We start from the raw sequence: 12,571 nt of genomic DNA, 5'->3' as shown, positions 1-12,571 counted from the left end.
CTCACAAGCAGAGAAGAATTGCAATTCTGAGAAATGCAGAATCTTGCCTCTGGTAACTGTACAGGACGATCCAGACACCCATCCATATAGTGCCTCCAATGGTTCCCATGCATGACTACGCTTGGTATTGTCTCCCTAATCATTGTTCCAGGAAACAATCTTCCTAATCTGACTGGTTTGGCCCTATTCCTTGGATCTGACATGAGATTACAGGCTTCTTTTGCCTGAATTACCGGATTGTACCCCGTGTGCCTGAGGCAGAGATCCAATCTGCTCCTGATTATATAGTAGAGGACTCGATCATTCGATCCTGATGTATAACTATCCACAAGGAGACAAGGAGATAAAACACCTCCGGATGATAGAGTTCGGAATTTAAATAGCTCCAAGTTCCCATTGATCCTGACGATCCATTGATTGATCGACGGTCAAAATATCCTGAGGATGATAGTATACACCCCACTGTTTCACCCATCTTGTCTCACTCAGGCTCTCAGCCAACATCCATCATTTCCCTGACGGCGTGCAGGCACCGATCACTCTGGATTTCTTTGTATTCATCACGCTGCGGTGTTATTGACTGGGTTGTCAAGCGTCGACCATGGAACCTCTCGTCGACAGTCATTCATTGTCTACGCCCCTTTTGCCCCGCGTTGGTTTGTTTGGCTGCCAGGGATCGACTCGGCTCCAACTCCGGCAACGCGTCGCGGCCGACAGGTCTGGCTAATGTCTCCTCCATATCAGGCAGGTCACTTTGACGGAGGTTTCTCCTGCGGACCATCAAGGCGTTTTCCGGCATGGTGGTCCCCTGGGTCCTACTTTATAGCCGAATACCAGTGTCGTGAGAACCGCCATGATCCATGCGGATTCTTTTCCCGTTGATCTATGACACCCTAGAGACAGATTCTTCTTTAGTCTGCGAAGCCTACTAGATAGTGACGTAGCGAGAGAAACTATTAGATACGTGGGACAAGGTCTGGTTAGTATATAGTATGAATGTATCCAGATCGGATCGACCATAGCCTGGGCCAAGCGTTCCAGAAATCGTGGTACTGAACCAGCCTCACCTCGCATCGGGTTGGACAACAGGGGACCGCAGAAGCGTAGAACAACAGGCAGGACAAAGCAAGGAAAGCCACCGATGCCATTGATGACCGTTCCTGGATTTCTTGGCCTTTTATTCTCTGGCCCAAATTTTGATGGTTAGGAGAGGCATTAAAAGAGAAGTCCGATCATGATTGAGCGCTCGATCGCAGAGCCATCCGAGCCATTTGGGATTCGAACCTGTGAATCTTACGAGGCACAGGACCAGCTAGGTGCATGCAGGAGGTGCATATGTAGACAGGCTGTTTACGCGATCCATGCGGCCCTGGAGCGACACTGGAGGACAGAAGCGAGACTGGCCAAGAAGGACGTCCCGACTGTGCCTATTGGTAGGCTGCAGATGAGAAGTCTCCCACGAAGCACGATGACGCTGGCTGAGAGCCCTTGCGGTTAGACAGACCTAGGACTGTCAACGATGTCGTCCTGCCCCACCGGTTGAAGACGCGGCACTGGAGCCTTGCAGACGGTGGTATGGAAATTTATCATGATTGATGGATATTATTATTCTCTGGTGACAGGTTTTGTGATTTGCGGCTGACTGAGACCGGCGATGAACCAGCACAGGCCGTGACAGATGTAGTAAAAGCTATTTGGATGATTCAATTAAGAAGACAACTGTCGACGCCTACGATGATCCTCGATACCGTGGTATAGGGGAAAAGTCGAGCTACAAACGATAATTTTGCAAGACAGATCCGTCACCGACGCTCTCCCGGTCACGGGAGATGTGATGGGTAGGGACACGCTCGTGCTAACTTACTTCCCCACGAGGGGCAAAGTGTTTATAGAACTTGGGGACCGGCCATGAGAGATCGATATCCTCAACCTCTTTATGCTTTTATCAGCGATTTACGTACTTCCTTAGACGTCTTCCGCAGATTGGACGGTAACTAAGGGATTGTTTTGTCACTCAGGGTCAGCCCGTGGGCATGAGTACGTGCACGTGTCGCATTGTGAATCTGGAGCGTCGACAGAAGAAAGTTTTGACCCCAGAGATGAAGGTCCTCTGATAGGATGTGCGGCGGACTGTTACATCTCTGAATGCTGGCTGATGGGGACTCTCGGATGACGCTCTTCCACTGCCGAGGCCGTCAAGGAGGGTGGGACAGTCGGTCGAAGAGGATTATTATTATTGACGGGCCGCGCTAAGGCGGTTTCCCCTTCGCCAGGTTTGATGATATCGCCAAATTTCCGGTGACCCGCTAAGACCACCGCAGAAGGTTCCGTCCGCAGTCCTCCTACGCCATTGTGCATGGAGGATGGGGGAGGGGAGGATTACCTGTGTGGTCTGCCTGATCGCCACCCTGATCATGAGCATGGGTGATTCTAATCGGATTCGGGAGAGATTGAGGTTGCTTTCTTCTGCTGAAGGAGATGTGATTCATTACGGTGGTATGCATCGGTAAGCGGAAGTTGGTATTGTACTCCGGAGTATACAGACGGGACTGTGGCTCTGATAGTCCATGTGGACCCCTGACCTTCAGAAGAAAACATTCCAGCCGATGGACTATTGTCTCTGCATGAAGTTGATAGTTCCATTACAAGTAGTATAGAATATCGGATACAATACTACTATCTACCTGACTGTCCAAGGTCCACCTGAGGTGATACTGTAGGTTGGGTCTTTTCCATACGTGATACCTGAGGGAGAACCTCGTGGAGGGTAAAAACGGGCCGGGAAGAAGCGATTCCACACAGTGGAAACCAACCAGGATGGGGGAAATTCACCCGGAGTCCACTTCATCATTTTGATTAGGACTCTGATTCACCTGCCATCTTCACCGTGTGTGGGTGTGTGTGTGTGTGTGTGCTCTGTCTGTGCAAAGACACTGCAGTGCGTAAGATACCTACTGAAGGTACAGGAGGAAGCCGTATGGTACGGTCAGAGGGTAATTTATTCTTCATTCAGGAGACTCAAAGAAGATGGGATTATTTTTGGTCGACGAGCGCGAGTAAGCTAGATAAATCCTCTAGAGTGATCGTTCAGATTATTATTCTTCTGATCATTATCATTATAATTTGGTAAATAATTCTTATTTCTAATCATCGTCAACCCCCCTCTTTTCCCATTATTCCTTTCCCCTCACCACGAGTTCTTCCTTGTACTTGGGTCTGCTACCCGACCGCTCTGACTTACTCTCCCCCTCTCCCTCGTCTTCTTCCTCTCCCTCCTCTCTCCTCTCTCTTCCGCCTCTCACCTCCCCTGTTATTTTCCCTTCCTCCCCCAGCTTCTCTCTCCCCTTTGATTCCTCCACGCCAGACGTCCCTGTCTGTCGTGCCCAAGGGTGAGAAGTCTTGATCTTTCTCCTGCCTCGTTCACTCGTGGTAGACTTTTTCTCGGGATTCCTGCTCGGAGGACAATCACTCCTTTTCTTGTAAGTTTTTTTTTTTTTAACCCTCCTCCCCGAGACAAAAAAAAAAAAAAGTCCGTTGGATAATGCGCCCACCTACCTCTTCGTCCATACCACAACGATTCTGGAGAATGAAAAGAAATTATACACACATACATTACCCATCTTTCTGTTCGCCTTGAATTTCCCTCTCCAAGTCGATTGAAGCGGGTGTGTTGCCAATGGACCCGCCGTGTCCGCAGTCGACTCCCGAGAAAACCCAAATAAAGAAATTTTCGAGATGGATAATGACGCCCTCTCTCATCCAACGACACTGCCTATAGAGGAGGAAATACCGAGAATCCGTCGCATTCCTATGATCAGTCGTCTTTGCTCTCATCGCGCCCGGACACTTAGCCCGTTTTGTTGGGACACACCCGCTTCATCCGCTGTGGAACGAATTTCTTTCTTTCTTACCTACGTACCTCCTCCCGAACTACCGCTTACCCTTCGACCCCATTAGGTCTCTCCGGAATCCCTCTCGAGTGGGTTCACCTCCCTCGCCGATCTCGTCGGTCCGTCGTCTCCTTCGCCGGTGAAAATGTCGTACTACGAGCCTCAGGGTTGGCAGGCTCCGGCCGCCGCCACACGCCAGGTGTCCTGGGAACAGCCTATCCCTCCGTCGCGTTCCGGTATGGTTGGCCGATAATTGATACGAAGGGACCATCTGTACCGTCCGGTCCAGGAATCAGACGATAAAACTAATTCATGTCCGTGGTTAGGGTCCAGCTCGGTCTCCCAGCGCGACGAAGTTCCGGCCTTTTCTTCCCAATTTGACGGTATGATCACAAAGATTTTCCTCTCGCCTATGCCATACTTCGTCGGAATGACCCCGTCCTTTGATACTCGGAGGTGGATGGGTCCATGATGTGGCTCTGGATCGTGTCCGGTCGTCGTCCGCTCGATTCGGCTTCGAGATCAAGAAATCGCCTGGTCGTCTGGTTACTAACGTCTCCTTGCAGAGGTCGATCGTGCCATCGACAATCTCGTCAAGAGTGGTAAGCTATGGACCGCTCCCCGCAGGGACTCAATGCCCATGATGATGGGTCGCCCCTACCCGGAATTCGGTACGAGATCGTCCACTGGTGTGGTTGATACCCATTGCTAACACTTTCGTCTCCCTTGGACAGACCCCCGCGTTGCCGGTGCCATGTCCCAGCGCCACCACTCCATCAGCGACTTCGACGGATCTCGGATGCACCCCAACCCCAACTTGCAAGGCTTCTACGCGGCGCAGCGCTTCCAAGGCCGTCCCAATGAAGTAGAGCAGATGATGCAAGCAAAGCGTCGGATGGCGGCTCAGCGTGAGAGGGAGCTCCGCAACTATCACCAGGAGCAACAGTACAACCGAAGTACGTGGTAGCGTTTGTTTGTTCTTCTCTTCTTGGAGCCTTTGCTTTTCTTCTCTCCAATATTCCCCACGCTTCTCATTTCCCACATGTATCTGCCGCCTTGTATAGTACCTTGGGACGAGATGCCCTTTCTTCTCTTTCTTGAACATGGTTTTTAATACTCTCGGTTTTTCTCAAAGGCCTCCTTGCCGAAATGTCTGGGAACAAGTCCGACCGCTCGCTCAGTCCCGCCGCCATGAGCGAAGAAAGTCGCCGCGAACTTCTGGCTCGCCAGCATAGGGCCCTGTACGGAAACGAAAGCCCCGCCTTCTTCCCCCCAAGCAGTTTCGGCGACGACACTCCTCGCTCGGAGAGCCAGGCAGGCGGGACCCCGTCGTCCGCCGTCCGTGGCGCGTCTCCCCGCGGCATGGACCCATTTAGCCTGTCCCAGACCCCGGTCCAGGGTAGCAGTGCCGATGGCGTTCCGGCCGGCGCCTCCCTTCAGTCCCCCTCCCGCGCCAACAGTACCTCCTCCCCCAGCTCCGGCGTGAACCCCGTCTTCGGTGAACAGTCCGTGACCTCCGCTTCCTCTCCCGGCGGCGCAGAGTCGCCATCTTCCCGCCAGACCGCATCGAAGACCCTCGCTGGACCCATCGGATCCGTGGGCCCCATCGGATCCCGCCCCGTCCAGCAGGCGGGCCCGGTGCAGGCGACCAAGCGTTCGACCACTCCTCTGCCCTCGCCTCTGGGATTCGGCTTCACTCCGGGCGATGCGACTTCGGCGGCCTCCACGGCGTCCAACCCCACTACCTCCGCCGCTGCTTCCGCCCCCGGTGTCAAGGATACCTCGGGCGGGGTGGGACTCGGTTGGGGTAATGGCAGCGGCGTCTGGGGGTCGAAGAACGGCCTTGGCGTCCAGGCGTCCGTCTGGGGTTGATCGATCATCCGTACGATTTCAACTTTCTTTGGCGTGTCCAACCTTTCATTTGAGATGCGTTCGCTTCTATGCCGTGGCGTTATGAGACAGGGTGCCTTTTTATTTTCTTTTACGATTCAAATATTGGGTAAGAGCGTGGTACTTATATGGGAGAAGTGGTGCAAGGATCCGTTCTGTTTAGCGCTCCGTCATATGTGGACAGTTCATAATTGCTTGGTACATGTTTGGTTTACTGACTAGGGAGCTTGGTCGGCCTGTTGGTTTCTGGAGTCGGTATGCCTCTCTTCCTTGGTGTGTGTTTTGCATGGTGCGTTCCTTATCTGTTGTGCTTCGTGTCTATTACCCGCTTCTGGTGTTGCATCTCCAATACCCCCCTTCCTGTCATGCTACTGGCATCGGCGCAGTCCCATTTGGATTGGGATTGTATCTCCATACGTGGTGAGCGGGTGTTTCGGGCTCTCCTCCAGACGGGTCTCCGTTTTTCTTTCTGTCATTGTTCGGGTCTGGGTGCGCGTTCGGCCGAAGCATGCGATTTCTGTTCATTCCGCAATGGGTTTGGGGCAAAACAAGGTTGATCTTCTGGATGTGAATTTTGTTGGGATCGGTTCTTTTCTCCTATGTTTGTTTTGGGGGCATGGGTCCGGAATCAGGGGAGCAGGCAAACATAAAAAGAGTTCTGGAGTCTGATCTGGAATGTGATTCTGGATTTGCCTTGTGGGTATATGTTCATTTGATTTGGTTTGGCTTGCTTGGTTTGGTTTTGAGTTCTAGTTCGATCTTCTCTGTGGATTATTATGGATGGCCGTATCTACTCTGTTCTTGTCGCCTACACCCACTTTCAATCCATTCTATCCCCTCTTCTCTACTTACCTTATGCCCTAGACCGCATGGTTGTTCATTCACACCATTTGTGCGCTCGAGTCTTCGTGTTCTTGTGTCAGGAGCGGACTTAGATTGACTTGTCTTCATCCAGTTGACATTAGCCTTATGAGCGGCTCATGATTGGGATTGCAAACTTTGACTATTACCTCTAGGAGAGCACAACACTACGAGTCTCAGGTACAACAATCAAGCCACATGTTAATCCTCAGAGGGGTCCCTTTTCCAAACCCTTCCATGCAATATCCAACCAATACTTCACAAACTTGCCAACAAGTAAGTTGTCTACGCGCACCGCGCGATTCAAAGCCGGCGCGGAGGCCCTTGCACAGCTGATGTCAAGGGAACGGTGCTCATTACCCGCGTCCTTGGACGTCACATTGCCATATCTCTCCCTGAAATGGTCCAACAACCGGTACGGCGAATTGCCCCGCACATCCGGATCCGATTGCTCCAGGCGACTCACCCACTCCTGTTGGGGCAGCTCGTCGAACTGCAGACCAGCCTCTCGCAAGGCCGGCAGGAAGTCCGCGTTCCAGCAAAGTCCCTCTCCGTTAGAGACGTGGAACACAGAAGGAGAGGACGATGAGTCCCCCGACGACAGGGCGAGCTGCACAACAGCGGCTCCACAGATATCCACCGGCAGCCAGAAGTGCGTCTCATCGCCCCCCCTGTATTGTTGGCAACGCTCCAATGGTCAGTGCTGTCTGAACCACGGACGGGATAGCCTCCCGCGGGTTCCAGATCCCATGGGCGGTGTCCCCGGCGATCTGACCTACGCGGACGATCTGGATCCTAAGACCGTCGGGTCCGCCGTGCTCTGCAGCGTGCGTGCAGATTTCCTCGGCCACCCATTTGGATTGCGCGTATCCCATATTCCCGACGACGTCCCATCCATGGCGGGTCTCAGCGATGGGGGTCGTATGGGCGTGGAGGACCGTCGCGGTGCTGGAGATGAAGGCGAAGTTCGGTTTTGAGGCCCGGGTGGATTGGCGGGCAAAGTTCAACAGGTGCAGAACACTTGCGATCGACGGGTACTCGAAACTGGCTAGGTGCATGTTGAAGTTGACGGCCCAGGCGTTGTGGATGACGGTCGTGACGGAGGCGTGGAGCGCCTCATACACTGCGGCAGAGAGGCCAAGGTCAGCGGCTGCAATGTTACTGGATAATGCTGTGACCTTTTCGAGCTGACTGGACTCGAGAGCGGCGAGGAGACGAGCACCTTCGAGTGCCTTTCTGACCCGCTGGACGGCGGCTTCGTCGGAGTTGGCGCGTACGAGGCAATAAACTCGCTTCACGTCGTCCCGGACAAGGAGGCTATGCAGAACAAAGCGTCCGATGGTTCCTGTGGCGCCGGTAAGGAGCTAAGTTTTCCATTAGTGACGGTATGGAGACTTTCAAGCAGATCGTACACACCACGATGCCTTGTGAAGCGCCAATGGCAACTTCTGCCAGGGGTTCACATGTCTCCAGCTCGCCAGATGTGGCAACAGGTCTTAGTTGCCTGGTATATTTCCGTACAAGACCCCGTGCTAATTCCTCGATCGATACCGTGACCCCTTCAGTGATGCCATGCCTCACGTCTAGAATATGTTGAGAAAGCTGTTCGATAGTTGGGTAGTCGAAGGCGACATTAGTTCGCAATGTTCGACCTCCCATATTGACCTCGCGCAACAGACGAGCACGCACATGCGAGGCAAGCAGTGAGTCCATCCCTAGGGTAAAGAAGTCATCGGCTTCGGTCATAGATCCATCGCCATCCTCAGGGACCCCCAACGTCGTGCACACAAGGCCTCGGACCACTGTGTGTACCAGGTCGTCGGGGATAGCTTTCGCTAAACTATTCTGCGCCCTCTCCCGCTCCGCGTAGAACTCGTCGATATCCGACGCAAACTGGGCGAGAACCTGCGGCCGGATCACAGTCGCCTTGGGGGTCATCGGTACTTGCGTGCCGACCTCTTTGAGAACCACAGAGTCCATTGAGACCTTGGCATAAACCGGAACGCGCGAGTTCCCTAGGTCTAGATTCGCAGCGATTTTCTCCTCGAGCTCTTCGCGCGACAGGCCGGTCGCTTTCGTGGAAGGGACCACGAGCATACCCAGGGAGCTACGACCGGCCCCAAAGACAACCGCTACGTGGACATACTCACTGCCGCCGACAGCATGTTCCAGTGGTGTTGGGTCCGCCTTCTCCCCGTTCAGCATCACAATAATATCATCGTGTCTCGCGGCGAATTTCCACTTTCGAGGATCGGTTGGGTGTCGCTTAAAGAGATCGTTTGTCCCATACGCCCCGTCGGGCCGGTTTGTAAGTCTCTTCGTCTGAAGACCAGGGAGAACAACGAGGTGGTGAAGATCCCGGTCCACCTTTTCGAACCTAAGATACGGCTCGACGTGCGGCATGGGGACGAGCCAGCTCCACCCGTCTTGAGTGTCTGACGACGGCGCCATCAGGCCGCCGCTTTCGGTCTGCCCGTATAGCTGGCGGAGTCTGACACCGCGCGCGATGAGATGATCTCCAAGATGATCGGGGAGCGCGGACCCTCCTACACTGACGAACCACAGCCTGGCCAATCGCTCAATACCCTCGGGAGCTTCGGTCAGGATTTTGAGCGTGTATGGATCGGTATCGAGCGCGGACACTCCCGACTTGTCGAGACCAGCCAGCACCGTCCCCGCGGTAATCGGCCTCAGTGCATTCATGAGAGCGAGCTTCGTCCCCGCCACCAATGATCGAATCAGCAATCCTTGCCCGTGGCTGTGGTATAATCGGAAGGGTAGACAGCGTGTCGGGCAAGTTGACGCGGCCTATGATCCGCTGTGTGAGAGTTATCCAGTAGCTTGTGCAGAGGGGCACGAGCTTGGGCAGGCCGGTTGTGCCGCCCGTATGCATCAATAAATCAGGAGATTTGCTCGGGCTGGAGATGTCCATCTGGCGAAACACGAATCCCTCATGCCCGGGGTGATCCACGAGGGCCTCGATTGAGGCCATCGGGATGATTTCCAGCGCCGACATGTCGAATTCGGACCTCACGCGCTCGAGAACGCTGCATAGTTGATTCGATGCGAGAACTGTTCGACAGTTGCTCTCGCGGAGTAAATTTGCAAAGCCTTGATCGGCTAACCGGGGTGAAAGGACCAGCGGAGTCACCCCGAGTGGCAGCAAAGCCAGGAAAGTAATATAATATTCCAAGTTCGAGGGTCCTGTGATTCCCACTACGGCGGCCTCCTGAGCATTGCCATGCTTGACAGACTTTTTCAGCGCCTGCGGAAAAAGACTTGCGGCGGCCCTAGTGAGCTTGTCTATGTGTGTACATGTGTAGTCGGTGTATTCCAGCACGGGAGTCGGATAGGAGATGATTACCTTGTCCGGTGCTGTGTTGGTCAAATGTCGAATAGCCTGGTCCACGGTGAATAGCTCGGTTGACCCCATTTTGAAATGCGCCTGGTTGTCCTGCACAACTTGGAACCTTGACGGCAGTCCAACCAGGCGGAGTGTTGTTGGTTAGTCGGAGTAGATCGGATTTTAAGCTTATCAATCGGCCCCCGGCTCCACTGTGGAGACCCCGACCAAGTCCGAACAATATCGGTTGAGACGCAACAAATATAGCCTCGAGTATACGGGCACAACGCGCCGCCTTCACTGCTATTCACATAAAGTTGCTGCTGCTCTATCTCAGGAGGGGCTGAGGCTTTCCGCAGCCAACGATCGATACCCACGATATCTTCGTATAAGGTCGTGGCCAACAACACCACGGAGTCATTGATGGACTCTTGGGGAATTTTAGGCATCCCAGTCAACGGCAAAATGTTCGCCTACCTCGTTGCTCCCGTCCTCTTTGGCATCGTACTCTACTCTCGCCCCACAACAAAGTCCAATGTCCCACTGCTCAACCCACGACACTGGCACGAGTGGACTGACAATAGAGCCAAACAATACTTTATCACAAATTCCAAGAGCCTGATCGAGGACCAATTTGCAAAGACGCCTGATAGGCCGTTTCGGGTCATCAGTGACACCGGCGTAGCGACGGTCCTGCCGCCTTGCCTGGCTCATGAGATTCGGAATGATCCATGTCTCAATTTTGATCTCTGAAAGCAAAGCGAGCAGTGACTGAACAAGACCACTGTTATCACTGTTGCCACATATGTTTCCTGGCATCACGGGCGGGTTCTGTACTGCCTGCGAGGATGACGAACCTGGCGCCGCATTTTCCGTGTCGATGTCGAACAGGAAGATATCATCCAACCCATTGGCCGGTGGCATGTCATAATGATCGAGATGGTTGGCAAAGTTGGTGGCTTTGTCCATGACCTCCTGCAATTGAACACTATCCCATCCGCGCATGTCAAACATCGTCGAGTCTGCTGCAGGCTCGATGCTCGGGCCATTGGCCATGGTGACAACGGGGGTAACGGACGCCGTTGATGGGGTCAGCGGGCTAGGGAGAGTCGCTCTGGAAAGGTTGTTCGTGGTGGGTTCAGACTGACGCTTGGACTCGCTAATCTGGCTGGTTGGCCGTCGTCGACCGAACACGCAGTCGACTTTGGCCCGGGCACATCGCTGGCATGGACCGTGGCCTTCAGGACCCACAGGTCCGGTGTATTTCAGCTTTTGGAAACGACAGCGCTCACACGATGAGCGGATGGATGCCTGTCCATGATAAGCGGTTCCGATGGGCGAGGGCATTGTTTGATTCCCTCGGGGTGTTCGTTGATTAGAGCCGCAGACAAGCCAGAAGACTTCATTCTTGTATGGCCCTCTCTCGTCGGTTAAAGACAGTTCCTAAATGCCCAGACGGCTGAAATCAGGTACCCCATCAGAGGCTATGGGCCCCACTATATCAGAGCTTGACTTCCTTCGACAAAAGTTCTAACGGTTGGATTTGATCAATGGTAGGTCAGCATGCTCAGGAGGTGCATTACCGAGCCATTGTGTTGCCAATATCACCGTTACTTATCCTGTTCTTCCCATGGTTCAGACTCTATGCGGCACACAGCACAAGTATCTAGTGTGGTGGCGGTGGTAGTGGTCGTATTCATCTTGTCACGCAGTGAGGTCGATCGCCAATTGGTGAGATTATCAAAGCATCGTATAGACTTGTGTCTCTCTTTGCTGTCATGATTTATATGGCTTCATTGGCATACACTTGGTCCAATGATGATGCATATCCGACTCCTTCGGCCCTATTCAGCCCAGTGGAGCCCCATCCATCGCAAAAGTTCGGTGTTTATCGGGTAGATCCGCACAGCGATCCCGCCGATAACGGGCGGCTGTGATGTCCACTTTTCTGGCCGTTTAGACTGAGGCTATCCAACTCAGCCTGAAGGTCCCTCTTCTGCATCTCAGCCGCAATGCTAGATCTGTTGAGATAGGGCACTAAACTAGTAGTTCTTTAGTTCGGCGTACACAATCCGCGGAAGTAGCGCCCTGGTTGCCGGTCCTGGGGGGCGTGGAGGCCCCCCAAGAAGGATTTTCAGTGCAGGAAGCCCGCATTGGTCTGTCGGCTGTGGTGTAAGAACTAGTCTCACTGAAAGAATCCACAGACAGGACGAGTGGATGAAGGTGAAGTCTGAAAGAACGAGTACCTTACCTGAGACGAGGAAATCAGGTGAGCCCATATGATGACTCATTTCCTCTTTCGGTTGGTCTTTCTACCCCCCGGTCACCAAGTTTCATTGTTTCTCTCCCGACTTTTCTCCCTCCCTCCCTCCAACCTGCATTTCTTTGACTGTCCTATCGTTGACCAGCAATTGTTTTTCTTCCATCTCTTCTCCACTCTTGTCATACCCCTGGTGGATACTATTCATCAGAATGCTCCGTTCCGCCCAGGCGGCGCGAGCCTGGAAGACGGCCTCAATCAGCCGTCCCTTCACCCACCATCGTCCTCTTCCAATTCTTTCATCGACCCAAAAACCACTGTCTCATG

General features: G+C 53.4%; 3 protein-coding genes across 3 annotated transcripts; 1 reads left to right on the top strand and 2 right to left on the bottom strand.

Annotated features, from left to right (window-relative positions):
- Window positions 1-4,035: 4,035 nt before the first annotated feature.
- Window positions 4,036-5,762, top strand: ATEG_08349 (uncharacterized protein; the record flags this gene model as incomplete). Its single annotated transcript, XM_001216970.1, has 5 exons — window positions 4,036-4,126; window positions 4,217-4,273; window positions 4,457-4,492; window positions 4,625-4,846; window positions 5,026-5,762. 5 exons carry the CDS (start codon window positions 4,036-4,038, stop codon window positions 5,760-5,762), a joined length of 1,143 nt encoding a protein of 380 aa, XP_001216970.1.
- A 1,087-nt stretch (window positions 5,763-6,849) lies between these two features.
- Window positions 6,850-9,344, bottom strand: ATEG_08348 (uncharacterized protein; the record flags this gene model as incomplete). Its single annotated transcript, XM_001216969.1, has 3 exons — window positions 6,850-7,329; window positions 7,421-8,005; window positions 8,058-9,344. The coding sequence occupies 3 exons, from the start codon at window positions 9,342-9,344 to the stop codon at window positions 6,850-6,852; spliced, it is 2,352 nt and encodes a 783-aa protein (XP_001216969.1).
- A 1,081-nt stretch (window positions 9,345-10,425) lies between these two features.
- Window positions 10,426-11,331, bottom strand: ATEG_08347 (Zn(II)2Cys6 transcription factor domain-containing protein; the record flags this gene model as incomplete). Its single annotated transcript, XM_001216968.1, has 1 exon — window positions 10,426-11,331. The coding sequence occupies one exon, from the start codon at window positions 11,329-11,331 to the stop codon at window positions 10,426-10,428; it is 906 nt and encodes a 301-aa protein (XP_001216968.1).
- Between the last annotated feature and the right edge of the window lie 1,240 nt (window positions 11,332-12,571).

Source organism: Aspergillus terreus, genomic scaffold, assembly GCF_000149615.1.
Source record: "Aspergillus terreus NIH2624 scaffold_12 genomic scaffold, whole genome shotgun sequence".
Lineage (NCBI taxonomy): Eukaryota > Fungi > Ascomycota > Eurotiomycetes > Eurotiales > Aspergillaceae > Aspergillus > Aspergillus terreus.
Note: the sequence above shows the minus strand (reverse complement) of the source record. Positions and strands in the feature narration are given on the sequence as shown.